General features: G+C 39.5%; 1 protein-coding gene across 2 annotated transcripts; it reads right to left on the bottom strand.

Moving 5' to 3' along the window:
* Nucleotides 1-625: 625 nt before the first annotated feature.
* On the bottom strand, nt 626-14,355 carry BRD7 (bromodomain containing 7). 2 transcript variants are annotated; one of them, XM_065733255.1, is made up of 17 exons: nt 14,222-14,355; nt 13,767-13,975; nt 12,566-12,695; nt 12,142-12,199; nt 10,644-10,788; nt 9,456-9,566; nt 8,898-9,082; nt 7,904-8,027; nt 7,257-7,332; nt 6,353-6,460; nt 5,664-5,796; nt 4,352-4,463; nt 3,320-3,370; nt 2,863-2,974; nt 2,563-2,706; nt 1,758-1,901; nt 626-824 (listed from the first exon to the last, which is right to left on the bottom strand). In XM_065733255.1, the coding sequence occupies exons 1-17, from the start codon at nt 14,268-14,270 to the stop codon at nt 760-762; spliced, it is 1,956 nt and encodes a 651-aa protein (XP_065589327.1). In that variant the 5' UTR covers nt 14,271-14,355; the 3' UTR covers nt 626-759. The 2 variants fall into 2 exon arrangements, with proteins under 2 accessions (XP_065589327.1, XP_065589328.1); XM_065733256.1 differs by lacking the exon at nt 6,353-6,460.
* Nucleotides 14,356-15,503: the final 1,148 nt, after the last annotated feature.

Below are 15,503 nucleotides of genomic sequence, written 5' to 3' on the forward strand. Positions count from 1 at the left end.
AGTTCATCATTTTAGGAATTAATTTTAAGAACTGTATAAGTTTAAAACAAACAAGCAAACACCTGTGCAGCTCCTTTTTATAGTGGAGGAAGAAATGGAAAGGAATTATAAAGATTACATTAGCCCTAAGACTGGAGAGTAAGAGTGGAATGTGCTTTACCTTTAAATTACCTCTTCATTTCAGTTTCATGCCACCTCACATATTATAAATTGCTAATCAGATGGAGATGAGCTACTGCATGTCATGGCTGTAAAGTCTAAAATCATACTGGAATCTTAACATGAGTAAATACTATTGGGCAACAATCAATGATTAAAAATACCTGACACTGCCAGTTTCAGAGTTATTTTGAAAAGGGAAACTTCCATGTTCAGATACTAATTATTTTTGCCTCAATCAGATTCAGCTACAGTCTACGTATCAGATTTGGAAATGTGTTTGAGTCTTTACACCATATATAGCCTTATTTTCACATATGCTCGGGCTTTTCCAGACATTTTATAATGGAAGGAGAAATTAAATGCAACGTAAATCCTATACAATAATAAAGAACGGCAAAAGAACAGTAAGTGCATTTATGTAGCAGAAGAAATCCTAATACAAACAACTCAGTTTCAAAAATCATCAGTTCCAAAGTTTAATAAACAAAAGTAGTTTCTTTAACACACAATATACACATGCCCAGTGAGTGCACCTGGAGGACGTTTATCTGGTTCTTAAATAGAATCAAACAAACACCTGTAAACTTAACTGAAGCTTCAGACTGTAACTGGACCACATTCGTTTTCAGTGACGGTGACAGTCTTTTTAGGTTCTTGAAACTCTGAAAGTTCACAAGAGACACCAGGTCAGTCAGTGTGTTTATCACTTTCCAGTAGCAGAAGTGCACAGACAACACAGTACTTCTCAGTCACTCGCTATTTGTGTAGGCAGCCCTGGGTTAATGGTGTGTTCTGTCAGTTAACAGATTTTTTTCAGTTGTATTTGTTACACAGCCTCTCTTGCAGTACACTGCTAATGAAAACTAAACTGCTCAGTGATTGTTTGAGATTTCTTAGTTTCATTTAAGCAATCTGGTTCTAACCAAAACCTTTTATAAACCACAACACGAGTAAATTTGCTGTGTGAGTTATCCTTTTTGAAGCCAAATTCTTACCTGTTTGTAAACTGAGTACAAACCAACTCTAGGTGTGCTTTCACAGTTTGTGTAACCTAATAAGCCACTGCCACAAGGGGGAGATCTGATCCTGGCACTCATATTTTCCACTGACCAGACTCCCAGTCCAGCAAAACCAGTAGTTACTTCTTGCTGGATAAATGAATTGATGCTGTCAACTAGAAAAGCACTATGGCTGGCCAAAGTAAGCAAAAGGAGAGCACAGCTAAAAGCCTGGCAAGAAAGGAAGCAAGATGTCCTCGTTTCAGCGAGTAATCTTAACTGTTCTCTTGTAACTTCACTCTAAATGGAAAAACTAGAATTTAATGGAGTGCCAAGCTTTAAAATTTGGCAGTGCTTTAGGATGAATGATAAAATAACTATTTGGAGTAATTGAACCAAAGTTCCATATATCCAAAAGATTAATTTTGGACTGAGACCAAGCACAGGAACTTTCCATTAAACGCAATTTTTAAAAGTGGAGAATAACTGAAAGCTGAAAGCAGGCACTGTAAGCTGTACCGCAAACCGTTCTAATGATTTGCAGATGCGGTTTTGTTTTAGTTGTACAAATGCTACACAACAGTTTTGGATACTCACCATCTGTCAAATCTACCCCACTGTCTTCTGGGTCAGGTAAAGGAATTGAAATTCCCATTGCTTTCCGGATTCCATACGTACTGACAATATCACCTGGAGTCACTTGTTGTGCCAGTTCCTTCAGATTGTTGGTTACTCTCTCCGCTAAAAAAAGATAAGTGGATGTACAAACGTACAAACTTGCAGACACTTTCATCTCGTAAGCAGCCTTTAATTATTCAAATGCAACTGGACCACCACTGGTAGCATTTCCACAGTAATGAGGATTTTACCTTTTCTCTGTGAGCTGGCTGCTTCAGATCATGCATTCTGTAGTTGATACTGCACAATTTAGTTTTATTTGCAGAACAGACACCCTCTTTACATAGTTCTAACACAGAAAGCTATTACCACAGCCTTTATAACTGACCAGTGGGGCAAGGAGCTTTGCTCAGACAATTAAAGAATAAATGATTGCTATTAATTGCCATAATAAAATAAACCAAACCTGGAATAAAACTATCCTTACAGAAAAACCTGGTAAAACATAAGCAGCATCTGTTCAAAGACACTGGAAAAATCATGAAGTTAGAGGTGCTTAGCTATCACCTGCCCTGTGGCATTGAGAAAACTATAATTTTAGGGTAGTTCAGTTACTCATAGTTACTGTTTAAAACCTCCTCCAGGCTTTCCATACAAAAAAAAACCAAAATAAATTCACCTGCTACACCCAACAGGACACAGATTCCACTCTGTTACCCCTCTGCTTTAATATAAGTTGGGATTTCGTCAATTGTGGAAGAATGAACAGAAAAAGTATATTTACCCAGGTGCATCTCTCTGTAAGACGGACCCAGAAGACAAATCATATTAGGGGGTGGTTTTGTACTTAGTCGTTCATTTTGAGCATCCTGAAGTTCTCTCAGAAGCTTTGTTGTTTCATCAAGTTTCCTCTGGAAGATTTCGGCCTCTGTTTATTAAAGAAAAGTCCTGAGTAAGTAAGAGTATTTACAGTATGATATAAAATAGGGTAAGGTTGATGTGCAAAGAGATTGAGAACATCAACTACCTTTAACTTTTTAAATGAAAGACGCATATCAACACAGCAAGTACCGAGCTAACTTACCCTCAGAATCAAACTCTTCCATAGGCATGCCAAAGTTTGTAACAGCTTTCAGGGCTGTAAGTCTGTCATTATTAGCAGAATCCAACCTTGCAGCAATGTCAATTTCCATAATCTAAGAAGAGCAAGTAATAATTCAGGTAACATTTAGATCAACCTTGAAACAGCAAAGTTGTTTTGGGTAAACCAGAATGCCAAACTAGTTAAAATTAGTCAGCTCCACACACACACAAACAGTAAAGGTACCTATGAAACATTTAGTGCTCTCTAGCTACTCAGCCTATTATTATGTTTCATAGTTAGATAGGAAGGAATTGGCACCTGCCAAAAACACTGGGGATGTGCACAAATGATGTGGTAAGCCAACATCAGCATCCCACTATAAACAAAAAAACCCCAACACTATAAACTTGAGCTCCCCTAAAACTGAATTGATTAACCTTAAAAATGTTACCATTACCTCTTTTAATGCATCACTTCTTTCCTGGTTCCCTTCATCTTCATCCAGGGGCTGAATACAGAAAGGATTTTTAAAGCAGGCATTAAAACTAATCTTTTCCTTAAGGTCAAAGTGAAACCTTACAATGTGGTTTTAATCTGAGGTAAATGGTGCAAGCTCTCAAGCTGTCTCTGTAAAACCAAGTTACAAAGCAGCTGTTTTTAAACAGCTTTCTTCAGATGCCAATATTTACCAAAATATATTATTATAATACACATTTTAGTATTCTTTGCAAACATCCACGTGTTTTTCCTCAGTCATATTACCTCAAGAGGAAAAAGGAGAAAAAGCAGCACGATGATCAGAGGCTGAAATACACTGTTTCAATACGTAACTGTATTTCTCTTAATATTTGCAACAACAGTGACTGAACCCTTGTATGTCAGTGCCTCTACTGTGTACAGCAGAAGTGTTAAACTTGTAATGCAAAGCAAAGGTCTGAACTGGAGAGGCTGAGGGTCTGGTCTCTGTTCTGTGAGCTATTCCCAGATTTAGTTCAGCTTATATACAAATCATTACTAAAACCCCATTATTTGTGTATTACAGTAGATTCTGTTCAGGTCAGGTAAGCTGAAGCAGCAGTTAGGGGTAACTACTTTCTGGAGATATACAATGAATTGATGATTTATGAATTTACTCTCATCTTGCTCACCAAATCAGTCCCTTTGAGACCAGGCTTGTTTGGCACACATGGATACTGAAGTCTCACAAGCTGTTTACTATTTTTCCATAGCATATATTTGAGTTTAAAAGCACTGCACAAACTAATGGGAAAAATTAGTTAACATTCTCCTAAAATAAGCAGTGGTGCTAGCAGTGTGCTAAACTTCTTGTGGAAAGAAACAAACAAAATGGTGATCACGTTCTCTCTAAGCTGAGCACTGCTGTTCTTACTAACTGTAACAGGCACAAGTGGGAGAACAGATGCCCTTCTTCTAGCAGTCTAGCTTGTGCACCAAGAACAGTGACTAGAAAACTCGAGCTCATCCTTACCATTTCTAGTTCTCTGAGAGATCTTGAATGTCCTCCTTTAGTTAGAACATCAAGCAGGCTATCAGCCATTAAGAAAGGATAATCTTGTGATTTCATCAAAAATTCATGAATACTAGAAGACCAAAAGATAGTTAAGACAACTATTTCTGTTATCAAACATTCAAGAAAAAAAGGTTTTGCTAGGTAAAGTCTAACCAATGCCTGTAGCATGGAAAACACAACAAGTAGTAAAGAATTTAACTGAACTGGCTAGGTTTTTTTTTTTTTTAGATTGTCTGTAGCTTTCGTAGCCTAGGAACACATTCTGATTCAAGAACTGAAAAACAAAAATCTTCATCTTCAGTCAGCTGTGTGAAACTGTAAGCAAACTTGCACAGTGTAGTGGAACTGCTAAGTCACAACCTGAAGCAGTGATGGAGCACCTGGTGGAAGGCAGGGCCAACCCAGGGGAGCTCAGGTGCATGCAATGTACCTGAGTGACCAGAGCCAGGATCCACCCCTTGCCAGACCTCATTTAAGGGTTGGCAGTGGAGGCAAAGATATCTTAGTGGAAATCCCTGCGTACCAGAGGCCTTCCAAGGGTAAGCAGATACTTTTCTTTATTTCTGTGCCTGGGGCTGTTGTGTTTGAGCCCTTATTTGCTGCAGCCTGGGACTTTGCTACTCTGCCTTCACTGCTGTGCTTTCCGTTGTGTTACAGCGTACTCACAGACACTTAACATCTGTGCTGTACTTAAATACTCTCAAATTTCATGCAAATGCATATCACTGTTTCCTATTTCTGAGTTCTCTCAACAGAAGGGCTTTGACATTTTTACAATCAACAGTGATAGGAAAAATGGAAATTACTTATTTCTGTTGTAGCAAATAACATGAAAGATAGAGCAGTACGTGCTATTTAGCAATGAAATTAGCAAGTACTGTCTGCACTCAGTTCTCCCACTGCAAACACAGCAGTGGTGGTCAGTAATAGGCATTAACAAAGATTGCTTTTTCTAAGGCAGTAATGAAGTTCTTTAACACTAAAAAAAAATCTAACCAACATGTTTCTGTTTTTGATCAGGAGTTCTGAGTTAGTTATATATATCCTTGTCAATGTTTATCAGTAGTATCAAAATCCTCCAGTCCTTGTTCATTTCACATTGAATGTAAATTCCTTTACTAAGTAAGGCAAATAAACATTTCTTAACACCTACTGCTTTTTTGGTAATTTTAAGTCAGGGGTGACATCACCCAACAGCCACAGCCATACTACAGTGCTTCACACACTGCTTCCATACGTGGCCACTGCAATGTGTGCTGTAACTGATTACCTGAACGATCCCTGGTTAGAGTCCTCCCCATACGTTGAATAGATTAAGTCAGAATCTTCTTTGCTGATGTTGGCAAATGTAGAATCATATGTTGGAGCATATGAACTGTAGGGTCCATAATTCAAGTATGTCACTAATGAATAATAACAGTACTAATTATTACCTCTGGCATGCACATATCAGATAAAAGTGAGATGAGGCTGTCAAATAGTCCCTCAGAAGAAACTAAGAACATATTTCTTAAGAATCTAAGTTTCCAAGAATATAAGCATCTATTCACTCTGCAATTTTTGTTAATAATGGCTATTTCAAATGCATATTTATAGGTGTTTTATTAACAATATTGTATGCCTTAACCCAATATGAAAATTCAGTCTGGTGCTGTTACTGGTTCTCAGACTCCCCACTATGCTCCTTCAAAGCTAGTGGAAACCTCTGCATCTTTCTGGTACTGTTTCTCTTCTCAACGTAGATCTATTTCCATTGAATACGCTTCCCCTTTAGTACATGTAAATTAAGCTAGACTTTGTGATGAGTTGTTTAGTTGTGCCATAAATACCTGCAAACGTGTACTTAATTATTAAAAAAATAGTTCCAAACTGAGTAATAGTAATTTGTCAACGTATTTTGTTTATACAACAAGGAAGATTTATAGTGTTTCAAAAATAAATAAATCAATCAGCACTTGCCTGGAGTAACCTTGTTTCTTTTATCTTCTTTGAACCCTTGTAATGTATTAACTCCTGACTGAAGTCTTCCTGCTGTCATACCCAGCTTTACAGGGCAGTAACCTGGTTCTACAATAGCATACAATCAAAATACAAGACTAATAAGGCACCATTAAGTGACATAAGTAGATGTCCAAACTTATTTAATAGTAGCATCCTGTTTAGTCTGAAATTTCTGGCTACAACTCAGTGCATTGTTCTCCAATTGCTTCATGAAAGGCCACACGTAGCTTTGCATTATCTTGGGTTTGAATTCATATTCACTAGTTTAAGTGGTAATGCTGGTTAGGGATTAGCTTGCTTCCTTCCTGCCTCCTCTAAAAAAAGCTGTACTGTCTTGCTGAGGTTTCCTACTAAATAAGAGGAATGGAGAAGTTTTCAGTGCCTATGGTAGACAGTCAGCTCAGCTCTGCAGTAAGGTGGCAGTTAAATAATCAAGCACCTGCATTCTAGCTTGTGACACTATACAGATGGCACTGATGAGACAAAGTCATTTGGAACTCATTTCCCAGTTCTGGGGGATCTGTGACCCTCTGGGTCAACAGACCGCACTCTGTGCTTGATCCTGGCTTACAGAGTCCAGGAATTAAATGTACCCTAACACGTGGGTGGTAGTTCCTTCTCTCATGGCAAGAGCTCTCTTGCACTTCCCACAAACATCTCATACAAAATGGAAGAGGATTGGCCACTGATGGTTCCCTCCAGCTGCTCCTCAGTGCAGCCCCAATGGCTTCCACCAGATGCAGCTTTCAAAATTCCGTTATCAGACCATTAAGAACCATGGGTGTTTGCCCATTTACACCAGCAAAAAAAAAGCAGAACACTTTGGTGGAAATGGTTTGTTACCTGAAGCATGCTAACTTACCTCCTACTGTAAGATCAACTGGATTAAGAAGGCCCAGAGTTGTTGTACCATCTGGCTTCCTTCTCTCAAATTCACACTGAAATAAAATGATAATTTATGCCACCAGATGAAATTCACAGTTCTTAAATTTATAGAAACAGTAATGAAATTGTTTTATCTGTAGGAATTAACATGGATTTGGAAAGATCAGTCAGACTTAGAAATGAATACTGCTTTTTTTCTTTTTCAATTAAAAAAGCCTTTCACTGGATAACTCTTACTGATCTAGGCACAAGACATTAAGAAGTTACAATGAACAATAACATTTCTATAAAAGGTAAGTAATAAGGTATGTAACTCACACTTGGCAGAAACAGACCCGGTTTTACCAGATATGTGGCTGTTTTTTGCAGGTCAGGTTTGAGTTTTTTTTCTTGAAATTCCTAGCATTCACCCTCCTCTATTATTTTATCTAAAAATTCTGAAAATGTATGCTGAACTTGCTCTGCTGATGGAATTCAGCATGCATTCAACTGATACTCTTTCCCCAGCCTCTGCCTTTACGTAAGACACAACCAGTCATGTGTAAAACCATATAAACTGAACTAAGAGCATACCTTGAGTTTCAGTGATGCTACCTAAGCCCAGTTCATGAAAAAGTGATTTACCTGGCTGTTTGCAGGTCGTCTTGTTAACTTTCCTCCAGATTCTCTAACAATACGGTCAATCTGCTCTTGTTCCCTTTCCAAGCTATTAATTCTTAGTTTGTCTTCAAGTAGATCTTTGTCCTTCCTATGAATAAAACCAATATCTCAGTTAATAGCTTTAACAGACACAAATGGGTAAGTATCAGGAAGAGGGCAGTGGATAATTTCTTCTTCAAACTATACAGACTGCTTTTGTAGGCAACCCCCTCCCCCCCCCCCAAAAAAAAAAGTGGCATTTAATGACTGTATTTAATACAGAAGGGGAAAATGTGTCAGAGACTTAACCCATTAATGATATTTTAGTGACTACAGAAGTATCTGTTTAACTTAAACTATACAGATGGATGTAGTTTGGTATGTCAAAATTTGTACCATCACTCTCACAAAATAAACTGAATGTTTTTGGTAAAAATTGAAATGGATTATACTCTGTGTTTTAGTACCGAAGCTTTAAAAAATGGGAAAATGAAGTCCCTAGTATTTCTGAACATTAAAAGGAATGTTTCTAGGGATTAAAAGTTAAGTTAGAAAGTTAATCTCCAGCAGCTACATGTTTATAAATGTTATGGGAAAAAACCCAGTAATTAGAACCTGAAATTGTCTGAATAGTAATTTGTTACGAGACACTTAAAAGGTCATGTTTGCAAGTTTCCTTCAAAACAGTACTGTTTACATGAAACAGACACTAAAATAGAAAATAAATGGAAGAATGGAGTTGATGAGCAGTAAAAGGTTATTGACATGAAAAATGATGGCAACATATAAAAGAATTCTATGTGTATTTATTTTGGTATTCTGTCTTTACATACGTTACAACGTTACTCTGTTCAGATGAAGGACTGTTAGAGTATACCCAGTACCAAAGAAAGCCACACCTCCAAGTCCCTAGTAGGCAGCTTATTTCAGTGGCATTAAAAGGGTGCATTCTCTAAACGTTAATTAGACAATACTTCACTTCTTGTGTTCCTTGTTTGGTGTTTTGAAACCTTTGGTATCACCATCCACAGGTTCTCCTTTGTCTTTCCCAGAACCACTTTCATCCTCTCCACTTAGCTGCAGTTCCACCTTGTCCTTCTGTTTCCTGGTCTTCTGCAGATCGGCCATGAATTCTATACTTTGTTTCAGGCTCTGAATCCTCTCCTGAAAAACACACTAGAATCCTTCTGTTTCCTGCTTATGTTAAACTTCTCCTAACTTAACCACAGAGAACAATTTAACTTCAGTTCTTTCTTATGCTTGCAAATATAAAGGCAATTTAGAAAAATCAAATATTAAATGCAAGTAAGTTATCGGGTAATATCTCCTTCTCTGAAGATATTCAAGGCCCATCTGGATGTCTACCTGTGCAGCCTGCTGTAGGGAACCTGCTTTAGCAGGGGGGGTTGGACTTGATGATCCCTAGAGGTCCCTTCCAACCCCTACAAGTTTGTGATACAACTCTGTGAAAGCAAGAAGCTTTTTTTTTTTTAACATATATACACATATATATTTTTGTCTTGTAATCCTTTATTACCTGGCTAAGTATCTTCATCCCTGAGTGCAGCAGTTTTTTTGCAGCTTTGTAGTAAATGGTGTCTGGTTTGTTGTACGTCATTGCATTAGTACACATCAGTTTGAAGTTATCCTGTACAAACAATTTGGGAATGAAAGATAAAATCTGATAATATGCTGAAATTAAAATTCTCATTGCAAATGGTGCAACTAGAACTTCAGTGAAAAAGAGGAACAGTTTTAATTAAATGTATTTAAAAATGGAAATAAGCATGTAAATCAGACTCAAGTCTCAAACCTAGCATGCCAGTAAATGCTCTGAAAACGTTCCTAAATGTTCAGCATCGTTCCTAATTTTTAAAGTTTTGATGCAAGCCCTGTTAAATCACATTACCCACATCCCTGACAAATCAGCAGGCACTGAAACAGTGAAGCAATGCCATTTTACCCTGCTTTCTTTTTTCTTTCCAATTGCTTACAGAGAAGTGCAGCTTTTTTAATACTGATGAAGTTCTGACAAAAAGAAAAAACGAGCCCATGATGTCTAATAATTAGCCACTTATCCTTGCCTGTATCCCTTTATTGCATGAACATGTGAAGAGAACGTTTAAGAACATTTTCACTCCGTTTTACAAAATAATAGTTGAAGGTAAGACCTCCCCCCATCACACACACAATGCTTTAGGGGCCTTCACAACAGGACCTCTAATCCACCAGACACTACAGCACAGGGTTAAGTGCCATCTGCAAACAGGACTGAGCTAATCTGGCCTTTGCTGATTGTGGTTCTACATCCCTAGATAAGCTTGGTGCTGAGTGGCTAGCACTGAAGTGACAGGATGCCATGATGAAGTAACTGACAGGCAAAGACACTGAATTAACTCCTTGTTTTTCTAGGAGGTAGTTCTGCTACGCTAACATTCTCATCCTTAAGTAAAGATCTAAACTGACACACTGATGGACAAGCTGACATCTTCCTGCCTAAGAAACAAAGACATCCACATCTTTTTGAAATGCATGTTTAAAACCAGAGGTATGCTTTCTCTTCTCTTCCAAAACTTAGCTGCTCACAAAAAAAGTCACTAAGAAACATTTCCTCAGGCACAGGTACTGGTTCTTTTGGGCAACTTCATATTATCCTAAAATTGCAGAGCTCAAGTAAATTGCACATAATCCTTCTCTGTAGTCAAAATGAAATTCACAGAATTACCTTTAATTCTTCTATGGACTGGTATCCATTGTTCTTGATCTTCTCTTTCATGGTACTAAAATCCATTGGATTTTTAATGATCATGGAGTAGCCGGGGGCAATAAAATCAGTCACAGGAAATGAAAAGAAAGAACTTGGATCCTTTCTGTTAAGATATGAAAGGACATTTTTATGTTTCAACTTTATAACAAAGAACATACTGAGCTCAGAGTTAAATAGAAAGGAACAGACTAAGCTGAAAAAGAATCAAAACCATGAAGCCAGAAATGGCTTTTGTCAGCAAAGTCTTTTGAAGGCTGGAAAGCAAACTCACATACCAGAAGAGTGCTACTAACATACTGTAGAAGTTAGTTATCAAAACATAGAACTATCTGAATTCACAAAAAGATTAAAAAGAAAAATACAAATAACATGCTTTGGAGGTTTTTTTCTTTGCAATTTTTAAAAAAATTAAAACTAGGTCAATGTAAAACAAAGGGAATTAATGTGATAAGAGTGTATACTTGTCATTCATTAACTAGCTTGCTTGCTCTAAAATTAATGGAAGGGATTAAAAGCTACAATAGAACGTGTATTTAGAGTGATGTTCATTTTCAGGTTACACAATTCTAACAGTTTTTTTTTTTTACATTAAAAGTTCCCTGGTATTTTCTCCCTGGAATAAAGTGAGATTGATAAACTGAATTTCTCTTCCAGAACTGTTGGTTTTTTTTCTTCTTCCCTGTAACCTCAGTCCAGCCTCCCATGCTTGCTATTACTACATGCTGCTGAAACCATTGGCATTTCAGGCCTTTTCCCTGTGGCCTATGTTATGACATACATTTTTCACTCCTAGTTGCAGTTATTTGTAGAAAGGTATTTTTGACAGTATGCTGTCAGTTTCCTGAATGTGGTAACAAATACCTCCCAAACAACATTTTGAGCTTAATCTGGTAAAAGAGGGGAAAGATCTTTCAACCCACTGTAATACATGCACTACTTCTTGACTTTAAGAAGGAATACCTTGAACCAGAACTTACTGGAAGGAACTGCAGCTTCTGCAAATCTGATTATTTTAGAGAAAATGTATTTGGTTAATGAGACATGACTTAAATTTATGAAGTGCATACTTCCTATTTACTGTAAAAATTGGAGAACTCATGGTAAAAGAAATGAAATTATAGTTTTGGTAACTTTATTCCAATCTCACACGAAAAAAAGTTATGATGTATAAATCATATATATGATATCTATATATATCATATAGGAAATATCATATTACAGGAAAATTATGTCTTACCTTCAATAGTTTTCTAAAGTAAAATAATTTAAAAGTGAACCTGTTTACAACCTAAGCCAAAGAGAAGTTTTACGTATTCTTAAACTACTAATTAAATTTCTAAGAGTCCTGTTAGCATAATATTTACTAATATTTGAACTAAAATTTTTCTAGGCCTTTTCCCTTAATGTACATTATATTCATTTTGCAGCTCTGAAGGCCCGTAGCATGGATATTTACCTCTGTAGCTGTCTCATGAGTTGATTCAGAGCTTCCTGAAGTGGTGTCTGCTCCACCTCTAGACCAAAAAGAATTGTGAAAAGGAAGGATATGAAGCAGAACTGTCTGCAAGTGCTGTTAAACTTCCAAGACGTTAGTAGCCAGCCAAACAAACCTGATCTAACTTGGGAATTCATCATAAACAAATACAGTGGTAAAAAACAGGAAACATAGACAATACTTCTCTCACTGTTCTCAACATTCTGCCTGTACTGACAGGGCAGTAGATACTACTTTTTCAAAACAAGAATACGGTAGCATTTTGAAAGAAGAACATGGGGCTGATATAAAATGTCAAGACACTTGTTGCACAAACAAAAATAAAAAGCGGATCAGTGGAAGAAAATTAGAAGTAACTAAAGAGTTTTTTGTTTTTGTTTTTTACCTTCCTGTTTTGATAAAGTACTCGCCAATGGTTTCTCTGGTGACAATTCCAATCTGATAGGGGTCTGACATTTCAGTTCCTGCTCTCCCTCACTGTCTGGGTGTTCTCGATCGCGTTTCCTCTTATCATCCTAGAAGGAAAACAATTGCTATAAAAACTCTGAGGACCTGCAAAACCAGCATTATGACTGCATGCAATGCTCTCCAGATTTTTCAAAACAACTTCACATAATGAAAACAAAACAAACCACAAAAAATATTTGTAAGGATTTTTTTTATATGTACTGCATGTTTTATGTACTGTCTCCATCTACTGGCCAAAACGATAATTCAGCCATATAATGCAATCTACCACTGAATGTTTATTTTTCAAACATGACAGACAGCCTTTATAGCATGACAGGAATGCCTTTGCACAGAGAATTGTTTCCAGTGGATGACTCTGGAATCATTTTGAAGTTTTGCAAAAATCAGTAAGAGGGAGGAAGTTTAAAATGAGAGTGTAACAATACGCTTCCAATAAATGTGTTATAAATACTGATTAGGTAAAGAATCCCAAAAAGGAATTATATTTTCTTCTTAATTAAGAATCAGGGAAGTTATAATTCTATATTATATATTGATTTATTTCCGTTTTTAACTTTTTATTTATACTAGCCAGTATTTGAGATGGCTTTACACACCTTTGTCTAGAATACCTGAAACAAAGGAATTGGCAAAACCAGTACATGGAGTCTGAATGCATTCCAGCCTAAGAAGGTCATCAAAGGCCTGGAGCATATCTCCTGTGAGGAAAGGCCAAAGGAGCTGGGCTTGTTTAGCTTAGGGAAGGCTCCAGGGAGCCCTCACTGTGGCCTTCCAGTACTTGAAGGGAGATAACAAGCAGGAGGGGAACCGCTTTTAACATGTTCTGATAATGACAGGATAAGTGGAAATAGCTTTAAACTAAAAGTCTGGAGGTTTAGGTTAGCTGTTAGGAAGAGTATTTACTCAGAGGGTGGTGGGGGGATGGAACTAAATGATCTTTAAGGTCCCTTCCAACCGAAACCATTCTGTGATTAAGGATATACAGGCGTATCTGCTCGCTGTCTGGTAATAGGGGCAGAGAAAGCTTAAGGTATTTTTCTCTGGGAATGGTTTGGGTTTTTTTGTTTGGTTGGTTGTATTTGTTTTTGCTAATACACAATAGCACGAATGCATACCTTAACTTTTCTCTTTCGTTTCTCCTTCTCTTCTCCAGGAACTTGTTTTTCTCCCTTCTTCCTCTTCTTCCTCTTTCTGTCTTTGTGCTTTTCATGCTCGGATTTCTCCTCATACAGGCTCGAATCAAGCCCCGCGCTTCCAGTAGACAGTTCGGCAACTTCGTTCCCTCCAACTTTCAGCACCAGCTTCAGCGGCTTCTCTACGTACTCTTTAAGACAGCACAGAAATGAGGATACGAAGGACACGGACGCCGCGTTCCGACGCCCACCACAGCTGCCCCCGCCGCCCCGCACCACGCGGATCCTCTCCCCCCGCCCCACCCGGCTCCCCCCGTCCGCCTGCGGGTGCCGAGGCCCGGCCGCGGCTCTGTGCCCGGCCCCGGCTTGCCTCTGGCTGGGCCCGGCTCGCAGGCCCGAGGCTCGGCGCCCGCTTCGCGACCTCCTTCCCCACCCACCCTCGTAGGGGTGCTTGTCGGACTTGTGCTTCTTGTGCTTCTTCCCCATGGCGGCCCCACGGACCGCGCTGCCGGGGCGGACACCGGCCCCGCCGAGCAGCGGCGCCGCGCGCACCCGGCACGAGCGGCCGCGCAGGGAGCCGCCAACCCACAGCGCCCCCTGGCGGCTCGGCGGTGCGCCTGCAAACCCTGGCGCAGGCGCAGTGGCGGGAAGCGGCGGTCAGGCGTGTGGGGGCGCCCGAGTGGCGGAGCCGTGCTCCGCGGCGGGGAGCGGGAGGTCGGGCGCGGTCTGCTCGGAGCGGCTCAGCGCTGCTTCTTCACAGCTCCTTCAGCCTGTGTTCCCCTCACAGCACCGGGGCGTACCGCCCTTGCAGTCCCGTGAGCCTCACAGCCCCCGCTCTCAGGCACGGGCTGCAAATTCAGCCGCGCTGCTCACGCACAGCGTCCCCGCAGCGTCCCCACAGCCCCTTGGCTCGGCAGGTTGCACGTCCACGGGGAGGGTATCCGTGCTGTCCACTGCAAGTTACAAATAACTTCGCTTTAGGCACGTATGAGGGCCTCGTAGGAGCTCCGTCCAAGTCAGCAGTCGAAGCTGTAGTTTTAAACCCACCCCAAAATGCTGTAAGTACTCCTCGGGTTTGTTGGAACACTTAGCATTGCCTTTGGCTGTAAAGTATCACGAGTAGGTGTTAATTAAGAAGTTGGGATGTGGGTGTGTAAGGATGCTCGAGGAGTTAGAGCAGTGCCCGCTGAGTGTTGGTGGCTGGGAACGTGATGATGTGCTGCCGTGGTAAGGCACTCCCTGGGCCGTGTGGGTGCTGCTCTGGAGCAAAGCACAGCTCTCCCGCTTCATCCCACTCCAGTAGTTTGAAACTCAGCTGTAACAGACACAGTGGTTTTTCTAATTCACATCTGGATCCTCTAATACTCTTACTACACGTGTGGGGAATGTTCTTAAGAGTGCCTTGGTGCGATGCAGAGTGCTTCTGCTTGGGACACGGCCACGTGTAGAAACTACAAGGCTAGGAAATGTTTAAAGGATGTTTTATATAATGAAAAAAAAAGTTATATCCTCAGTTCCCACAAGAAGACTGGCAGTCTTTCTAAGCTTTTTTCTTTTTGACCACTTGTTCAATTTCTTTCCTGAAATTTACTGCCTAATCTTACCCTGGATCTAATGACATTTGAGAGAAAACAAATAGTTGCAGAGGACTAATGTGACATAGTGCCCGCACTGACAGCTGCCTTTTCTAGGTGTCTCATTCAATAACATCTTCTGGAT

Source organism: Cyrtonyx montezumae, unplaced genomic scaffold (assembly GCF_038088225.1).
Source record: "Cyrtonyx montezumae isolate F1298 unplaced genomic scaffold, pur_monq_1.0 scaffold_17, whole genome shotgun sequence".
NCBI lineage: Eukaryota > Metazoa > Chordata > Aves > Galliformes > Odontophoridae > Cyrtonyx > Cyrtonyx montezumae.

Excerpts from the sequence above, each read along its gene's own strand:
- BRD7 (XM_065733255.1), bottom strand. The coding sequence starts at position 14,270 with ATGGGGAAGAAGCACAAGAAGCACAAGTCCGACAAGCACCCCTACGAG. Across the intron at positions 5,797-6,352 it reads AAGAAACAAGGTTACTCCAG|TGACATACTTGAATTATGGA; the intron begins GCAAGTGCTGAT and ends ATTATTCATTAG. Across the intron at positions 2,707-2,862 it reads GGAAGAGTTTGATTCTGAGG|AGGCCGAAATCTTCCAGAGG; the intron begins GTAAGTTAGCTC and ends TTTAATAAACAG.